At 31.4% G+C, this 20,252-nt stretch overlaps 1 protein-coding gene across 1 annotated transcript; it reads right to left on the reverse strand.

Annotated features, from left to right (window-relative positions):
- Positions 1-1,663: 1,663 nt before the first annotated feature.
- LOC139848023 (nudix hydrolase 17, mitochondrial-like) lies at positions 1,664-3,632 on the reverse strand. The gene is made up of 5 exons (XM_071837762.1): positions 3,434-3,632; positions 2,612-2,720; positions 2,341-2,424; positions 2,072-2,200; positions 1,664-1,969 (listed from the first exon to the last, which is right to left on the reverse strand). Exons 1-5 carry the CDS (start codon positions 3,517-3,519, stop codon positions 1,853-1,855), a joined length of 525 nt encoding a protein of 174 aa, XP_071693863.1. The 5' UTR covers positions 3,520-3,632; the 3' UTR covers positions 1,664-1,852.
- Positions 3,633-20,252: the final 16,620 nt, after the last annotated feature.

Below are 20,252 nucleotides of genomic sequence, written 5' to 3' on the forward strand. Positions count from 1 at the left end.
TTCCACTATCCTTTGTCTAGTTCTCAATGATTGACAATTTGTTCTTATTTATAAATCACTTTACCATTTTCCGAATATTGTTAAAATGGAAAGATTTCTCAAATCAACGTGGGACTTTCAACAGAGACTTGTAATCATAATTCAATATACCTGATAATTCAATCATTTGATCTTATCTTCTAATTCCATTGATAAACATTTTGAAACAGATACAATCATATAAAGTATTTAATCTAATATTTTGTTTACGTTTCAAGTTATAATATATATACACATATACATATATAATCATATTCGTTTAATGGTTCGTGAATCGTTGGAACTTGGTCGAGGTTGAATGAATGTATGAACATAGTTTAAAATTCTTGAAATTTAACTTAACAAATATTGCTTATCGTGTCGGAAACATATAAAGATTAAAGTTTAAATTTGGTTGGAAATTTCCAGGTTGTCACACATCTACATCAAGTGAAACAGTGAATTCCAGATTCAAATACAATCATGGAATATTCTTTAAGAATCAGGAGCAAAGATTATTGTTGGGAGTAGAACATGATTTTATAACGTTACGAAACACATTCATCGAAGAAAATGCTTACAAGATCTTCCGCATCAATGAATTACCAAGGAGTAAAAGGTTTACTTATATAGGTTCACGATTGCTTCCAGCAAGTGAAAGGAATTGGTATGAGTTTATGTGGAGGAAACATATCAACAAAGATGAAGATGATTTGTGGCTTCAAAAAAAATATCGTATTTCAGAAGTGTTGAATATTACTCGAGTCGGAGTAGAGATAATCGAAAAGAAAGACGTCATCAGTCAGTTCCACGTTATCAGAGAAGATGAGAAAGAGTACAAGTTCACTGAAACAGATTTTCATAATCTAGATATGCTTGACATCATTCACATCTACAACTACCTCAGTATCATCACCATACGACCTTTTGCTAAGGCTCAAGATTTGGAAGCTGTGAAAAGATACATGATGGAGACAATTGAACTGATGAGACGTGAAGATTTTCAAATAGGTCTCGAAGCAAAAAGGAAAAATATTCGAATTACGTGTCCGAATCAATTTACAGAGGGACTGAAGGATATGAGGATGTTTCAAATGCAATTCGAACCCGAAGGGTTTGTTTTTGTAAATTCTCAAAAAGAAAAGGTGTTCATTCGTACTGAAGAGCTAAACAAATATTCAGATGGAACACTTAAGGCTGCACTGAAGTATCTTAAGATTCATCAAAGCAAGTTCCATGACATTGACATGATAATGGGTCTTGGAGAATTCATAAAGCATATAAGAGATCGTCTGAAACTCCGGGTTCGTACAAGGCAGTTTGAGATACTTCGTGGACAGAGAAAGAGAAGATATTTCAAGGAAATGGATAAATATCCATTATATGAGGGAGATCCAAGAAAAGCGTGGGGTGTCTGGAAACCTTCTAAGCAAATTTCAGAAAATCAAGTAGAAATTTCAAAACCAGATGGCACACGATGGAAACTAACGTTTGGACCTCTCAAGATTACAAAATAGGATTATGTTGTAAAGTTCACATTTAACACTAAGGGGGAGATTGTTAGGACCCCGAAGTTGTATAGTGTTAATGTGAAATAAGCTTAATTGAAGGTTTCTTAGAAGAGGGCTATATAAGGAACCTAAGTAGTCCTAATTAGATAGCCATTGCATTGTAACTTAGTTCTAGAAGCTGTGGAATGTAATTGTACCGATTCTCTCTAATACCGAGTCTCATGCTTACATACCGAATCTCTCTTTATCTTATCATTTCTCTCAATCTCAACATGATCTGACCTATCAGAACTAAATATTAGTAACCTCCAAGAAGGGTATTATCATATGGATTCCTCATCAGTCTTAGGTTCAGATGACTCGAGTCGATCAACTAATAAGTCCAATGCTTCTTTCATCCATGATTGCTGACAAACTTCTTTAGCTATGGGCACACTCACCTGTAAAACAATATGAGTATTAAACTTAACGAAAAACATGAATTTGTTTAAATTTTTGAAATTTTTTGCCTATTGTTCAATTTTTTGCCTATTGAAATTTACCCAAATTCGTTGGCGAATGTCTTTTTCAGGCCATAAGTCAAGTTGGCCTTTTACAAGTAAAGGAAACATATACCCTTCATAATGTGTGTCATTGCTTTTGCTCTTGAAGACCCATTGACCCAATATAACCTGTAAATCGGAGCTAACACACGTAAATTGAACAATTCATACACATAATAAACAGAGGTTATCTGTTACTTGACTTGGATTTTGTCAAACACTTTTTAAGAAAATTGTCAAAATCTGTTTTTTAAAGTCAACAAATTAACCTCAACTGTTCCGAATACGCCTGCTTCCTCAACTGTTTCTCTTAGTGCGGCTTTTTCTATCGATTCATCCGACTCCCAACCTCCCTGATAGGATTACAAACATATGTTGGTCAACATTCATGAATCTGAGAAAGTCAACTGATAGTTTATATGGTATTAAACCGGTTTAAACTCATAATCATTGGGCTAAAAGTCGTATGTATAAATAAATACAAAAATTAATAATTAAATAATATAAGAATAAAATGAGATTTGGAATAAATAAACATACCTTAGGGAACAACATCCCTTTGCCTTTTCTTTGTGCACTGATGACAAGAACTTCTAATGTATCTTCAATATTTTTCCCTTTGTTACTTTTTATTCTATAAGGAATACATCTGTCACAAGTTTAAAACATGTCAACAAAATTCAAATAACTGAATGAAATGTTCCAATTTTTTTAATTTTTTTTTTCAACCTGGGTGTCCAACCATTTTTTTTTAACTGACTAATCTCAGAGCGACTACCCGCTTTGCGAGTAGCCCCGGAGTCATTGCAGAAAAACCTCCATGACCATGAGGGAGAATAATTTTGTGAATGACAAGAATCGAACCTTGACCTCCACATTGGAAGGTCAGGGTGTTACCATGCCACCACCACCCTCATGGTTAATGTTCCAATTTTATAGTCAGCAGTTCTATCCAATATTTATGTCAAAGTACGCTCCTTTTAGGCCTTCAAACTATGAATTACACTTGACTTACTTTAGAATTAGAATATATGATAAAACGACACTATTCTATGTGAAAAAATGGATAATGGTGGCGAAACTTAGAACTTTTTTCTTGACAGGGCGATCAAGATTAAATGACATATGATTGTGGATTTACACTATAATACTCCATATCTTTTCTCTTACAAATTGTAAATATTATACTAATAACTCAAATATTTTTGGAGCAACTTTCATTCATATCATTACAATACTAATAAATAAGAGCATTCATTGGATAATGTTATTTCGTATAATTTATATATGTAAGTTTTTAGTCATTTAATATTTCAAAATTACATAGGAAAATTAGCAAGATATGATTTGAAAGAGACTGACCCAACAACTTGACGCCGGCCCTTGTTGTAGCGTTGCAATTGGCGACCGCTACGTGCAACCATAGCTACCATGTTCTTCAGTTCCATTTTTTATATGAATTTGGTTTTAAAATGAGAATAAGATTGCAACACAGGTTGCTAGCTACTAAAGAAATTATGAATTATTCGTATAATATATATATGGTGAGTATAACGTCAGAAAATTTAAGATCTGAAAGATTGAGGGAATGAGATACGTGAAGATATATGTGTATTTATAGATTATAGATAGGAAAATGGAAGGAAGCAAAGATAACAATACGCTATTAGAGACGACAAAGTACTATCATAAATAAATATTAATATTATTAATAATAAATAAATATTAAAAAAAATTCGTTTTTAATATTAATATTAATATAGTATATTAAGTAGACGGAGAAATGCTTTTTCAAATAATCTCTCATATATTAAATACATGGATTGAATATTCTTGTTGTCGTTTTCTTTTAACGATAAAATTTTATTAAGCGGCTAGCAGAGAGCTAAAGCCAAAACAAAACAATTACAAGGGATACATTAACCAAATACTCCAAATCGGACTTAACTACTTCTAGCATATGAATAAGAGAAACAAAAAGACGGTTCTTGTCAATAATCTGACAAACCTTGATTTCGTTAGCGCCAAAAATAGTGTCATTCTGAAGTCTCCAAATCCATATGATTGTGAAAATAATGCAATGAAGCCGAATCTTACTTGAAGAATAATCCGACCAAGAATCAACACACTCGAACATGTCAATAATTGAATTAAGCGAAGGCCACGCTAAATTGCACCAATTATGAATGTCATGTCAAATTGTGAAGGTCGAGTAACAAGATAAAAATAAATATCCCTTAATTTAAAACCACATAACGAACAAATCATTGAGCCAATCATTATCTCGCGACGCACTAGATTTAATCGAGAAGAAAGACGATCAAAATGTAACTTCTAAATAAATGTGGTATTATTATTATATTATTATTAATAAGTAGTATTTATTATTAATATTTCATTCTTAATATTTATTATATTATTATTTCTTTCATCATTATACTTTGATAATTGAATATAAATAAATTCATCATTATATTTTATTAAGAGTGACTTTAGATGCAGGCGGTTAAAAACTAATAAAAACAGAAATAAGTAATGACTAAAGTTAAAATTAAAAAAAAAAAAAAAAAAAAAAAAGACAATTTGATATTTATTACTAATATTCTAACTGAGATCCTTCTTTTATGATTTTCTAAACTTATAGTATAAAATCTAATAAGTCTAGCAGGCTTCTTTTACTTAATAAATATAACTTGTCAAAATAATTAAGTTAAATTAATGTGAATTTCTATATCAGTCTAAGACTTTTTCAAAACTACTAACATAATAGTCTTTAAATGCCTCATAAATAGGCTTAATTTGGTAATTGATACAACAACAACAAAACCCAATAACCCATGTGTGGTGTATGAGGGGTGAGATGTAGACAATCATTTCCCTATATTTGAATAAAGAAAAGTCATTTCGTCACCCAGAATGATACACTCCAAGAAGTAGAAAAAGTACTCTCTCTCTCTTTCTTCGACGGATAAAGAAATTGCTTCCGAATAGACCTCCGGCCAATAAGTAGGAAAAACAATTTTATAAAAAAATTAAAATTAAAATATAAAATATAAAACATGAGACGCCATGAAATTTGGTAATTGATAACGGACTAATTAAAAAGACATGTTTTAAGCCTCAATATCTCTCTCATTTCATTAAAATATTCTATCTTTATGTACGGATAATACATTTTGTTGAGTCCCCAATGTAATTAAGGATTTAATTATGACAAAACAGCAAATATGTACACTAGAATGTTATGTGCAGCCAACACAGGGTTGTTTATGTATAGACAGCAAATATTGCTATGTCGAGTGTTTAGTTTGTTGTCTAGTTTACCAGCACAAGGTAGACAGTATTCTTTAATTAGCACATGATGTGTACCCAGCAATTCAAGAATATCAAGTGACTCAGCATAGAAGAACCAGCATGGCTAGAAAGCTGCTTACTACACAAGAAAGCTATGCTCCATTACAAGCATAGTAGTTTCCTGAGTGGTCTACATCAATTGTATTATTCAACAGAAGTCGAAGACAAAGTTGAATAGAAAAGGACACGCGTCGACGGCTGACAAGTGACCTTATAAGACCACGTGGGAATGCAGAAGTTTAACGCATGTGCAGACAAGTGTTATTCTTTGTCAACGCCTAGGGAATACAACATTCTATTTGTTTAATCAAATAGTGGTGTCAAACATAATTGGGGTGTTCCTGCAAATAGCTACCAAAGAGGAAAGAAGAGAGCACACTCTCTGACGCAGTTGTCCTCACAAGTACAGACATTCTATGTACCAGCGGACAATAGAACAATTACATGGTTAATAGGACTACTATAAATTGATGTATCCACTATTGTAACAACTAGTGGTTTGAGTTTATTTATTTACAGTCCAAACTTGTAATAGCTTTAGAATATCCTCGATAGCTATAACTTAGGTATAATATGTATCAACCAACTATCATTCTGCCAAGGATAGTTGTAATTCTTTGTAATTCAATCAATAAAGAATAAACCGTTGAAAATTACCTTAGACTCTTTTTAATTTACTTGCTTGAATACTAAACCGCTTTAACTGTTAAGTTAATTAAAAAGAATTGTACTCAACCCCCCTCCTACAATACTCCCGTTATTAAACAAGGGACCAAAAACTGGTATCAGAGCTTCAGTCTTGATAACTTAATATCTTGGATCTGAATTCTCTTATGGCTGCATACGCGAATACAGTTTACCTTGAAAATCGGTCATCGAATAGACCACCCAAATTTGATGAAGATGAGTATGAAACCTGGAAGGCTAGATTCATGCTACATCTTGAGTCTATTGACCCACTCATGCCTGGAATTGCTACTGATGGTCCATTCATCCCTACTGAAACAACTGGTAGTGTACCTGCAACAGATGACACTCATGTCGTCCCTAGCAGAGAGGTTGTTCTAACCCTAGCTAACTGAGATGCTGAGGACAAACGTCGTGTTGGAGTTTACCCTAAAATCAGAACTTTGTTAGCTATAACTTTACCTAACCACTTTTTAAATTGATTAAGGCAAAACCAAGTGCTAAAGCTATGTTAGACTACCTTGATGTCACATATGAGGGTATGGATGAGGTTAGGCAGAATAAGATCATTGCCCTAAAAAGATAATATGAAATGTTCTTTGCCTACAAAAGTGAGACCCTTAAGCAAACCTTCATTAGGTTTAAATCTTTAGTTGCTGACTTGTTTACCCTTAAAATCACCTATACAGATTTTGAACAAGTCAACAAATTCATTGACTCACTGCCTGCTAAATGGAAACCTGTCACTGGCCCATTAAGAACCACCCAGACTTTAAAGAATTTCAATATGTCTTCTCTCTATGGTACACTTTGGAACCATGAGAAGGCTGAGGCCAAACTTGAACTTAACTTGAAAGAAAACTTTAAGTTTGCTCCCACCACTTTAAAATCTACAAAATCAACTGATACTTCTTGTTGCTGCTGCTAAAAAGAAAGCTAAAAAAGCTTTACTGGTTCAAAAATTATTGGCAGAAGAAGAGGCAGATGAAGATGATGAGAGTAGTGGTACTGGGTCTGAGGAAAGCAGTGATAATGATGATGATGATGATGATGATGATGATGATGATGATGATGTTGAAGGGTTTGCTGAAGCTATGGCATTGTTGGCTAGGCAGTTCAAAAGGTTCAATCGAAGTAGGACCAGCAAGCCATACAAAGTGAGTAAGAAACCTAGTGCTAGGTATGGTAGAAAATCTGTAAAAGGACCCAAATCTGAGTGTTACAATTGTGGGAAGGCTGGATATTTCGCTGCTGAATGCATGTCCAAGAAACCTTCATCACATGCTAACTCTTTCTCAAAAGCTGAATAGTACAAAAACAAGTACAAGGCTATGAAGGCTCGGATGAAGGAAAATTCAAAGTCTGGTGTGACGACCCGGAAAATTTCGACTAATTTTGAACCAAACTCACGATACGATTACATAATTCTAACATGATAAGCAAAGTCTGTTATGTTGCGTCTCAAAAAAAATTTTGAATTATTTTCATGTATTCAATTGACCTTCGACTGTTCTCGACGATTCACGAACCACTAATTGTAAATAGATACATATATATAAATATATATATATATATATATATATATATATATATATATATATATATATATATATATATATATATATATATATATATATATATATATATATATATATATATATATATAATTTGAAATATTATTTGATTTATTATATGATTTAATTGTTGGAAATAAATATGTAAAATAAATGTGCGATGTAATAAAAACTATATATATATATATATATATATATATATATATATATATATATATATATATACTACTTGTAAATATATAAAATTATATTAAATCTAATTGTTTAAAAGTATATAATATATTTATTTGAGTAGATAAACTTGCTATTTAAAGATGTTTATATATAGAAAGAGAATATATTAAAAATGAATGAGTTCGAGCTTAAATAGTAAACGTCTGTAATACTCGATTGACATTTCGTTACTGTTCATATAGATCTAATAAGCATATATGAAGATTTAAAATAAAAGTTGAACTGTAAATTGATTACGAAAATTTTAGTTTTGTTAAAAAAAATTTAACTTTTTAAGTTGAAATATTAGTACTCCGTACATATAAATTGAAACAGAAAATAAATATTTAACGAGTCTTTTGTAACATCCTAGGTAACATGTTCCCCGTTGCATGATATTGTCCGCTTTGCCCGTAGGCGCACGGATTTCTCTTGGCGACCAAATACGACGAGCACTTTCCCAGGAGGTCACCCATCCTGGTAGTGTTCTCGCCTGAGCACGCTTAACTGCAGAGTTCTCATGGGATCTGCTGCGCTTGTGGCCCCAAAACGCGTCATGCTAGGAAAGGTCTCCACACCCTTATAAGGCATGCTTCGTTCCCCTCTCCAACCAATGTGGGATGGATGTAACACGGATGTTACAATCCTCCCCCCTAATGGGACACAGCGTCCTCGCTGTGCACGTTTGGTCCATGGCCTGCCTCTGATACCATCTGTAACATCCCAGGTAACATGTTCCCCGTAGCATGATATTGTCTGCTTTGCCCGTAGGCTGCTCACGGATTTTCTTGGCTACCACACACGACGAACACTTTCCCAGGAGGTCACCCATCCTGGTAGTGTTCTCGCCTGAGCATGCTTAACTGCAGAGTTCTCATGGGATCTGCTGCGCTTGTTGTCCCAAAACGCGTCATGCTAGGAAAGGTCTCCACACCCTTTGATCAGGTTTTTCACAGTTAATGAGTGAAATAAATAAATGGACTTAACTTTAAAATATGAGATTTTTCTGAATTAAATTATCCGTATTTGTTTAGCAATGTACACACTCCGTGAAAACTGTCGATAATATCAATCCAATAGGCGGCTATACTATTCATTACTGTGTGCATATTATAACATATATGTAACTATTTTTGTTGACTCAAAATTTTATATATATGAACATACATATACGTATGGATACACACATCATCCTCATCACCTATTACTACTTTCTACTCGATCATCAATCATCCTCCACCCTCAACCACCGTGAGTTACCAAACACCACCACCATGACTATCGCCACCATCAACAACCATACACCATCAATCTTCCTATTTCATTTGCAAACGCCACCACCAAGACCCATGAATATGTATTCTTTGATCGAGCAAAACAAACACCAAGGACCATCAACCACAACCACCTTCGTTATCATGCTACTACTACTATGACTTTCTTTGTTTACATTTTAAACAAATTACCACCATCGACTATGAGTTCCTTTACCGAAATCACCATCTACCTTGTTTCCTTTATAATTTTTTTCTTTTTCATGAACCAAACCATGGCTAGTCTAGTTCATCATCTTGATCCCCATTTAAACATGAACCATCAAATACCATAAACCAAAAACCCTTGTACATTCGTAAGATTTTTCTTTTCTGTGTTATATTACTACTACTCGTGTTTCTGTTTGAATCGATCACCCTAACACAACTCAACAAAACCATCATTTATCATCACCAAATACGAAAATTACGCACCTGTACAATTGATGCATCTATTATCTTTTTCGGATCAGACAACAATGAAAACTATTACCATCAAGATCGTTAACCTGCAACTGGTAGTATTTCCCTTCTTATTCGATCTATTTTTTTTCTGTTGCCGTACAAACCCAGAAACGAAACCAACAATTCTTGTGTGATGCTAATCTTTGACCCAAAAACCACAAAATTTCTATTGCAAGTCTTCTACTATTTCTATGATCGGTTTCTACTCGAACCATCCTTATTCTACTTCTATTCCTGGTTATGGTTCGGTACAACACCAACCCTACTCGATCACTCACAATAGTTACTGCTACAGCCGTAGATTTCTGCTTTGATCTATATCTATCGTCTGTTAACAATGATAGGAGTAATCGTGATAAATGATTTACGGTTAAGTTATTATGATGATGATGTTGTGATTGTAACAATGATGATGATCACGATGATATGCGGTACTGATTACGATGATGATGTTTAATTATATTAATGATTACATAAAGCATATGATGATGATGTAAGGATGATGCAGTTATAGTTGCTGCTTCCAGACGAATTCCTCATAACCACCAATCTATCGAGTTTTTACCTAAATAATGTATTGGGCTTGATTAGTTGATGGATCCAACAAATCAAACTAATGGGCCGAGTTTCTCTTTTTGTTGTTGGGCCGAAGGAGTCTTTCACAATAAACTGAATACAGGTTATATAGAGGTGTTTTAAGAATTAAAACAAAAATGTTAGAGCAGAGGAGTGGTTTAAGGTGTTAGCAGATTAGCGGGAGGTCACGGGTTCGATCCCGGTCTAGGTCATATCTTTTTACAAAAACTTTTAAAGGGTATAATCTCTTATTTATAATTCTATTATTATTATTATTATTATTATTATTATTATTACTATTATTATTATTATTATTATTATTATTATTATTATTATTATTATTATTATTATTATTATTATTATTATTATTATTATTATTATTATTATTATTATTATTATTATTATTATTATTATTATTATTATTATTATTATTATTACTATTACTATTATTATTATTATTATTATTATTATTATTATTATTATTATTATTATTATTATTATTATTATTATTATTATTATTATTATTGTTGTTGTTGTTATTATTAATATTATTTGTTGTTATTATAAGTATTATAACGATTATTAATAATAATATCATTACTAATATATATATTAATATTATTATTATTAACATGTTTAGGATTATTAATATTATCATTAATATGAAAACAATAAATTTTATTATGATTTTCTTTAATTAGTATCATTTTTATAATTAATATTATTATTGTTATCATTATTAACAATATCATTACTATTATTAGTATTATCATTATTAATAAAGTTATTAATATTAGTAACTCACTAACGTCAAAACTATCATTTTTAACAAATAAATAATTTTGTATATAAAATTGTAATTAGTACATATACTATAACTGTATTAATATTTCATATAACTATATATTAACATTATCTAGATAAATAATTACATGTAACAAACTACTGATTTGCAAACATAATAATAAATATGTATATATACATACATGTATATATATGGATATATATATTAATATAACTAAATGAATAGAAATTAATTATTTTAAATATATATATACAAAATTAAGATATATGAATAATGAAATATAAAAGTTACTAATATAAAATTTATATCACTAATAATAATATATATTTGTTCGATTAAGATTATACATATTAATGAATATACAAATGATATAGGTTCGTGAATCTGAGGCCAACCCTACACTTGTTCAATGTCGTCATAATGTATTTTTACAACAAAATACAGTATTGTGAGTTCATTTGATTCCCTTTTACTATTTACATTTTTGGGACTGAGAATACATGCACTGTTTTTATAACTGTTTCCTAAATGCTTTTGAGATATATTTTTGAACTGAGAATACATGAACTGATTTTATAAATGATTGACGAAATAGACATAAATATTCAAAACTACATTCTATGATAGAATTATTTGGATTCAGAGGTTCGATTTAGTAGTTAACGGAGAGATGATTTTGCATTGCGTACGCATTAGCTCCCGTTTTAACTACCATCGGCGGGATGATTTTGAATTGCACGCACGCACTAGCCCCCGATGTATTGTATTGTATTATAGTCGACTTTGTAGTTGGTAACGGAGGGATGATTTTGCATTGCGTACGCATTAGCCCCCGTTTCAGCTACCCTCGGAGGAATGATTTTGCATTGCGTACGCATTAGCCCCCGTTGTAAGAATTATATTGTATTAACTACCTCGGTGAGATGATTTTTTCATTGCACTACTCATTAGCTACCATTGGTGAGTTGTTTGAAAGGTTCCGGTGTTCTTCATATGAATGATTTTACAGCAGGAATAGACCTGCACATATTGTTTTCTAATTATGAGTATCTTGCGGTCTATTATATTATTGAAAAATGATTATTTATGATAAACTAATGAACTCACCAACATTTTGGTTGACACTTGAAAGCATGTTTATTCTCAGGTATGAAAGAAATCTTCCGCTGTGCATTTGCTCATTTTAAAGATATTACTTGAAGTCATTCATGACATATTTCAAAAGACGTTGCATTCGAGTCATTGAGTTCATCAAGAATATTATTAAGTCAATTATAGTTGGATATATTATGAAATGGTATGCATGCCGTCAACTTTCAATGTAATGAAAGTTTGTCTTTTAAAAACGAATGCAATGTTTGTAAAATGTATCATACAGAGGTCAAGTACCTCGCGATGTAACCAATTGTAATGTATTCGTCCAGATGGATTAGGACGGGACACTACAGGTGATATCAGAGCGGTGGTCTTAGCGAACTAGGTCTTGCATTAGTGTGTCTAACTGATAGTTGTTTAGATGAATTAGTGAGTCTGGACTTTGACAGTGTCTGCATGTCAAAAGTTTTGCTTATCATTTAGTGTCGAAAATTATTTTCTTATCATCCTTAAGGTCTAGACACGTCTTACTGCCTCTATTGCATAGACAGTGTATAGATAAATTCATATCTTAGCGTATCTGTTATTGTTACCTTTGCCTGACAGCTTCCGTAGATTCCTCCGTAACTTATGGGATTTTAGTATTATATATGCATATAAATTATGTATTGCAGGGTACTAATCTACATCCTATAATCTATTTCTTATCGAAAATCCTTCATCTGATCGTACAAAATGAATCCCTTAACCAGTTCGAGTCCCTCAGATTTCAATAGCTATTCCGATAGTTATTCCGACATGGATATTCACCTAAGCTCCGAAAGCAGTGTAAATGAAATGAATCAACCAACTACTCATCTTCAATTCAGGATGAATTGGAGATGGGTTCGTAGTCGACTTAACCGATGGAGACGAGAAGAAGGTGATCCTTTCCACCAACCAAATTGCCCTCTTGACGAAGAACCCGAAGCACTTACCGGTGAACCAGTCCGAAACACCATTTTCACCCTCATGTCCCGAATATCTCACCACGATTATATTCTATCTAAAATTCTAAACCTTATTCATCCGCTCGTTTCGACCGACAATTTTCCCGGAATAATAGAATAAGTCAACGAACTTCGCGCTCGAGTAATCAATTTGGAGAATATGGTGCAAAATTTACCAGCTTCAACAATAACACTGGCACCAACAGTACCATCAGTAACAGCACCAGTACCATCAACAATCCATGCCTCAACATCTCATTCTGTACCTCGAGTATAATCATCATTCTACGTATCATTCTACATCAATTATCTTCGTTCTTCATGGCGATTATGTAATCTCTAATGTTTTAGAGATTATGTATTCTAGTTTTGACGGTAAACCAAATGAGTTTAATACTATATTAACTCATTAAATCTATGATTACATCTGAAGAAAATATATATGTAAGTATATTTTCATAAAGATTGTAATTAAAAATTCTTTCGTACACACTGTTAATGGTGAAAATATTTTAACGGGTAGGTAATACCCGAGGAATATTTAGATTTCACATTAATAAGTTACACTGTACATTCTTCGAATCTGATTCAACGGTCATTTACTATCCTACTTACATCCACAAGATATACGAATCCGTACACCACAAAATAACCATTTTCATTCAATTTCATATTTGGATTTTGACTTACCAGAATCCAACAAGTGGCATAATGAAGAAAATATTGGACAAAAATAAAATTTGTTAAAAACAAACAAATTTACTATGAGAAATTATGTTAAGAATTCACACTAACTATTCCTAGCTAACTGTTCATAGCTAACTGTTCCTAATTCTCTATTACATTTTAATTATCGCAATTTAATTACCACAATTTTAATTCTCGCAATTTTAATTATCGTCATTTAATTTCTGTTATTTATTTTACGCACTTTATTTATCGTCATACTGTTATTTACGCATTTTAAATATCGGGAGACGTATACAATGTTTTGACATATCATATCGACGCATCTATATATATTATTTGGAATAACCATAGACACTCTATATGCAGTAATGATCGAGTTAGCTATACAGGGTTGAGGTTGATTCTATAATAATATATTTACTTTGAGTTGTGATCGAGTCTGAGACATGTATACAATGGGTCACGATACGTATTAATTAATTCGAATATTATATATTAAGCTATATATGAATTATTGGACTGTTAACTGTGGACTATCAACTGTGGACTACTAACATTGGACAATTAAAATGAATTAAAATACTGATTATAACATATAAAACTAAACAATTCTTCAAGCTTGCCACTTGATTTCATCTTAAACCTCATTTGTATCTTGACGATTACAATCTGCGTTCAAACCTTTCATGATTCTTGAAAACATCTCAATCGGGAAGATGAACCAACCGCACTTCATCTACGGAAGAAAAGATTGATGCGTATAGTTAAGCACCTGAAAACACTCGGAACCTGAGTAAACATTTAACACGTATCTGTGCTAACTCCTTTGGCGTTGTTATTACCGAAAATAACTTTGCAATCCCTTTCTAAATTAGCCAATTTTGTCACAGCTCCAGCAAATCAACTTCGACTTTCATCCGAATTAGCCTTAGTATAGCCGTGATATATAAGTTGCCTTTCGTCATCGTTACTGAAGAACCGTTTATATCTCACCAAATTAGCAGTAAACTTACCAACAACTTCATTGATCTTTGACTTTCCGAAAAATCATTATAATTATGGAAACCCTATCATATATCCATCTACATCTTGTAACAATAATTGCCATACCAACAATCGAGAATCATCAATCACGAATCTCGAATCTCGCAAGCGTTTTCACTTCAACAGTTAAATATACATATAACGTGTAACTCATGGAAATTTTGATCTTCAATTCTGAAATTCTGAAAAGCACCCAATCTGCGAATCAATATTCGGAATATTGAAAAAGCTCAAAGATTTTGATACTGAAAAATGAATTAATCAAACCCTGAAGGAGACCAAGGACAAATACAAGGATCAAACCCTGTATTTAAAGAATCCTGATGATTCTGTTTTTGATGAAATCTTTAGCGAATACCTTACTCCTTAATCGCTCTAAATCATGGTGAATGAATTTCTTCATCACACTGTGAATCTAAAATTCTAAGATATTATCGTATCTTTGATTATAAATATCCTCAATATTTCTGAAGATATCTTCATAAATATTCTCGTCCGATATTAATTATCTCTCAGCACTATCTGTATTATCTCATAAAAGGAAACAGTTTTAGTTTCTATATTCTGTAAATCTTTGAATTTAAATTATGAATGTTTTTGAAGTAGTGTTAGGGACTGAAGCATGAGTTAGTATAATATAATGACACTTGATCAACGTGATTATATTACAGTAAGTCATGCTGAGTTTCTAATGAAACGTGATGATTCACAGACCATAACGTCATCATGTGTCATGTCATACAACTCTTACATTCTGCTTAATCTCCAAACATATCAAGAACATATTATCTTGATAGTTCTATCTTATCCCTTGAATTTTGAAAATCAACCATGACTACCTCACCGGTTAAGAAAAACCTGCATTTATTCATTTCACTCTTTTATGATAGCTTCCTTCGTACTCTTCACATAAACAAATCGTTTTATCCATATTACTAACTGATGATAAAACTCTAATTTTCAACTCGTATGCGTCATAAAAACATACTTATTGTCAGCCATGACCATCCCACTCAAATTTCGGAACGAAATTTCTTTAACGGGTAGGTACTGTGACGACCCGGAAAATTTCGACTAATTTTGAACCAAACTCACGATACGATTACATAATTCTGACATGATAAGCAAAGTCTGTTATGTTGCGTCTCAAAAAAAAATTTTGAATTATTTTCATGTATTCAATTGACCTTCGACTGTTATCGACGATTCACGAACCACTAATTGTAAATAGATACATATATATATAATTTGAAATATTATTTGATTTATGATATGATTTAATTGTTGGAAATAAATATGTAAAATAAATGTGCGATGTAATAAAAACTATTATTATATATATATATATATATATATATATATATATATATATATATATATATATATATATATATATATATATGTATGTATGTATATAATTACTACTTGTAAATATATAAAATTATATTAAATCTAATTGTTTAAAAGTATATAATATATTTATTTGAGTAGATAAACTTGCTATTTAAAGATGTTTATGTATAGAAAGAGAATATATTAAAAATGAATGAGTTCGAGCTTAAATAGTAAACATATGTAATACTCGGTTGACATTTCGTTAGTGTTCATATAGATCTAATACGCATATATGAAGATTTAAAATAAAAGTTGAACTGTAAATCGATTACGAAAATTTTAGTTTTGTTAAAAATATTTTTACCTTTTTAAGTTTAAATATTAGTACTCCGTACATATAAATTGGAACAGAAAATAAATATTTAACGAGTCTTTTTGATCAGGTTTTTCACAGTTAATGAGTGAAATAAATAAATGGACTTAATTTTAAAATATGAGATTTTTCTGAATTAAATTATCCGTAATTGTTTAGCAATGTACACACTCCGTGAAAACTATCGGCAATATCAATCCAATAATTCAGGCGGCTATACTATTCATTACTGTGTGCATATTATAACATATATGTAACTATTTTTGTTGACTCAAAATTTTATATATATGAACATACATATACATATGGATACACAGATCATCGTCATCACCTATTACTACTTTCTACTCGATCATCAATCATCCTCCACCCTCAACCACCGTGAGTTACCAAACACCACCACCATGACTATCGCCACCATCAACAACCATACACCATCAATCTTCCTGTTTCATTTGCAAACGCCACCACCAAGACCCATGAATATGTATTCTTTGATCGAGCAAAACAAACACCAAGGACCATCAACCACAACCACCTTCGTTATCATGCTACTGCTACTATGACTTTCTTTGTTTACATTTTAAACAAATTACCACCATCGTCTACGAGTTCCTTCACCGGAATCACCATCTACCTTGTTTCCTTTATAATTTTTTTCTTTTTCATGAACCAAACCATGGCTAGTCTAGTTCATCATCTTGATCCCCATTTAAACATGAACCATCGAATACCATAAACCAAAAACCCTTGTACATTCGTAAGACTTTTCTTTTCTGTGTTATATTACTACTACCCGTGTTTCTGTTTGAATCGATCACCCTAACACAACTCAACAAAACCATCATTTATCATCATCAAATACGAAAATTACGCACCTGTACAATTGATGCATCTAATATCCTTTTCGGATCAGACAACAATGAAAACTATTACCATCAAGATCGTTAACCTGCAACTGGTATTATTTCCCTTCTTATTCTATCTATTTTTTTTTCTGTTGCCGTACAAACCCAGAAACGAAACCAACAATTCTTGTGTGATGCTTATTTTCGACCCAAAAACCACAATATTTCTATTGCAAGTCTTCTACTATTTTCATGATCGGTTTCTACTCGAACCATATTTATTCTACTTCTATTCCTGGTTATGGTTCGGTACAACACCAACCCTACTCGATCACTCACAATTGTTACTGCTACAGCCGTAGATTTCTGCTTTAATCTATATCTATCTTCTATTAACAATGATGGGAGTAATCGTGATAAATGATTTACGGTTAGGTTATTATGATGATGATGTTGTGATTGTAAGAATGATGATGATCACGATGATATGCAGTACTGATTACGATGATGATGTTTAATTATATTAATGATTACATAAAGCATATGATGATGATGTAAGGATGATGCGGTTGTAGTTGCTGCTTCCAGACGAATTCCTCACAACCACCAATCTATCGAGTTTTTACCTAAACAATGTATTGGAATTGATTAGTTGATGGATCCAACAAATCAAACTAATGGGCCGAGTTTCTCTTTTTCTTGTTAGGCCGAAGGAGTCTTTCACAATAAACTGAATACGAGTTATATAGAGGTGGTGTAAGAATTAAAACAAAAACGTTAGAGCAGAGGAGTGGTTTAAGGTGTTAGCGGATTAGCGGGAGGTCACGGGTTCGAGCCCGGTCTAGGTCATATCTTTTTACAAAAACTTTTAAAGGGTATAATTTCTTATTTCTAATTCTACTACTACTACTACTACTACTACTACTACTACTACTACTACTACTACTACTACTACTACTACTACTACTACTACTACTACTACTACTACTACTACTACTACTACTATTACTACTACTACTACTATTATTATTATTATTATTATTATTATTATTATTATTATTATTATTATTATTATTATTATTATTATTATTATTATTATTATTATTATTATTATTATTATTATTATTGTTGTTGTTGTTGTTATTACAAGTATTATAACGATTATTATTATTAATATCATTACTAATATATGTATTATTATTATTATTATTAACATGTTTAGGATTATTAATATTATCATTAATATGAAAACAATAAAATTTATTATGATTTTCTTTAATTAGTATCCTTTTTATAATTAATAGTATTATTGTTATCATTATTAACAATATCATTACTATTATTAGTATTATCATTATTAATAAAATTATTAATATTAGTAACTCACTAACGTCAAAACTATCATTTTTAACAAATAAATAATTTTGTATATAAAATTGTAGTTAGTACATATACTATAACTGTATTAATATTTCATATAACTATATATTAACATTATCTAGATAAATAATTACATGTAACAAACTACTGATTTACAAACATAATAATAAATATGTATATATACATACATGTACATATATGGATATATATATTAATATAACTAAATGAATAGAAATTAATTTTTTTTAAATATATATATACTAAATTAATATATATGAATAATGAGATATAAAAGTTACTAATATAAAAATTATATCACTAATAAAAATATATATTTGTTCGATTACGATTATACATATTAATGAATATACAAATGATATAGGTTCGTGAATCCGAGGCCAACCCTACACTTGTTCAATGTTGTCATAATGTATTTTTACTACAAAATACAGTATTGTGAGTTCATTTGATTCCCTTTTACTCTTTACATTTTTGGGACTGAGAATACATGCGCTGTTTTTATAATTGTTTTCTAAATGCTTTTGAGATATATTTTTGAACTGAGAATACACGAACTACTTTTATAAATGATTGACGAAATAGACACAAATATTCAAAACTACATTCTATGATAGAATTATTTGGATTCAGAGGTTCGATTTAGTAGTTAACGGAGAGATGATTTTGCATTGCGTACGTATTAGCTCCCGTTTTAAATACCATCAGCGGGATGATTTTGCATTGCAAGTACGCACTAGCCCCCGATGTATTGTATTGTATTATAGTCATCTTTGTAGTTGGTAACGGAGGGATGATTTTGCATTGCGTACGCATTAGCCCCCATTTTAGCTACCCTCGGAGGGATGATTTTGCATTGCGTACGCATTAGCCCCCGTTGTAAGAATTATATTGTATTAACTACCACGGTGAGATGATTTTGTCATTGCACTACGCATTAGCTACCGTTGGTGAGTTGTTTGAAAGGTTCCGGTGTTCTTCATATGAATGATTTTATAGCAGGAATAGACCTGCACAGATTTTTTTCTAATTATGAGTATCTTGTGGTCTATTATATTATTGAAAAATGATTATTTATGATAAACTAATGAACTCACCAACATTTTGGTTGACACTTGAAAGCATGTTTATTCTCAGGTATGAAAGAAATCTTCCGCTGTGCATTTGCTCATTTTAGAGATATTACTTGGATTCATTCATGACATATTTCAAAAGACGTTGCATTCGAGTCGTTGAGTTCATCGAGAATATTATTAAGTCAATTATAGTTGGATATATTATGAAATGGTATGCATGCCGTCAACTTTCAATGTAATGAAAGTTTGTCTTTTAAAAACGAATGCAATGTTTGTAAAATGTATCATATACAGGTCAAGTACCCCGCGATGTAACCAATTGTAATGTATTCGTCCAGATGGATTA

The sequence above is a fragment of the Rutidosis leptorrhynchoides genome, chromosome 5, assembly GCF_046630445.1.
Source record: "Rutidosis leptorrhynchoides isolate AG116_Rl617_1_P2 chromosome 5, CSIRO_AGI_Rlap_v1, whole genome shotgun sequence".
Lineage (NCBI taxonomy): Eukaryota > Viridiplantae > Streptophyta > Magnoliopsida > Asterales > Asteraceae > Rutidosis > Rutidosis leptorrhynchoides.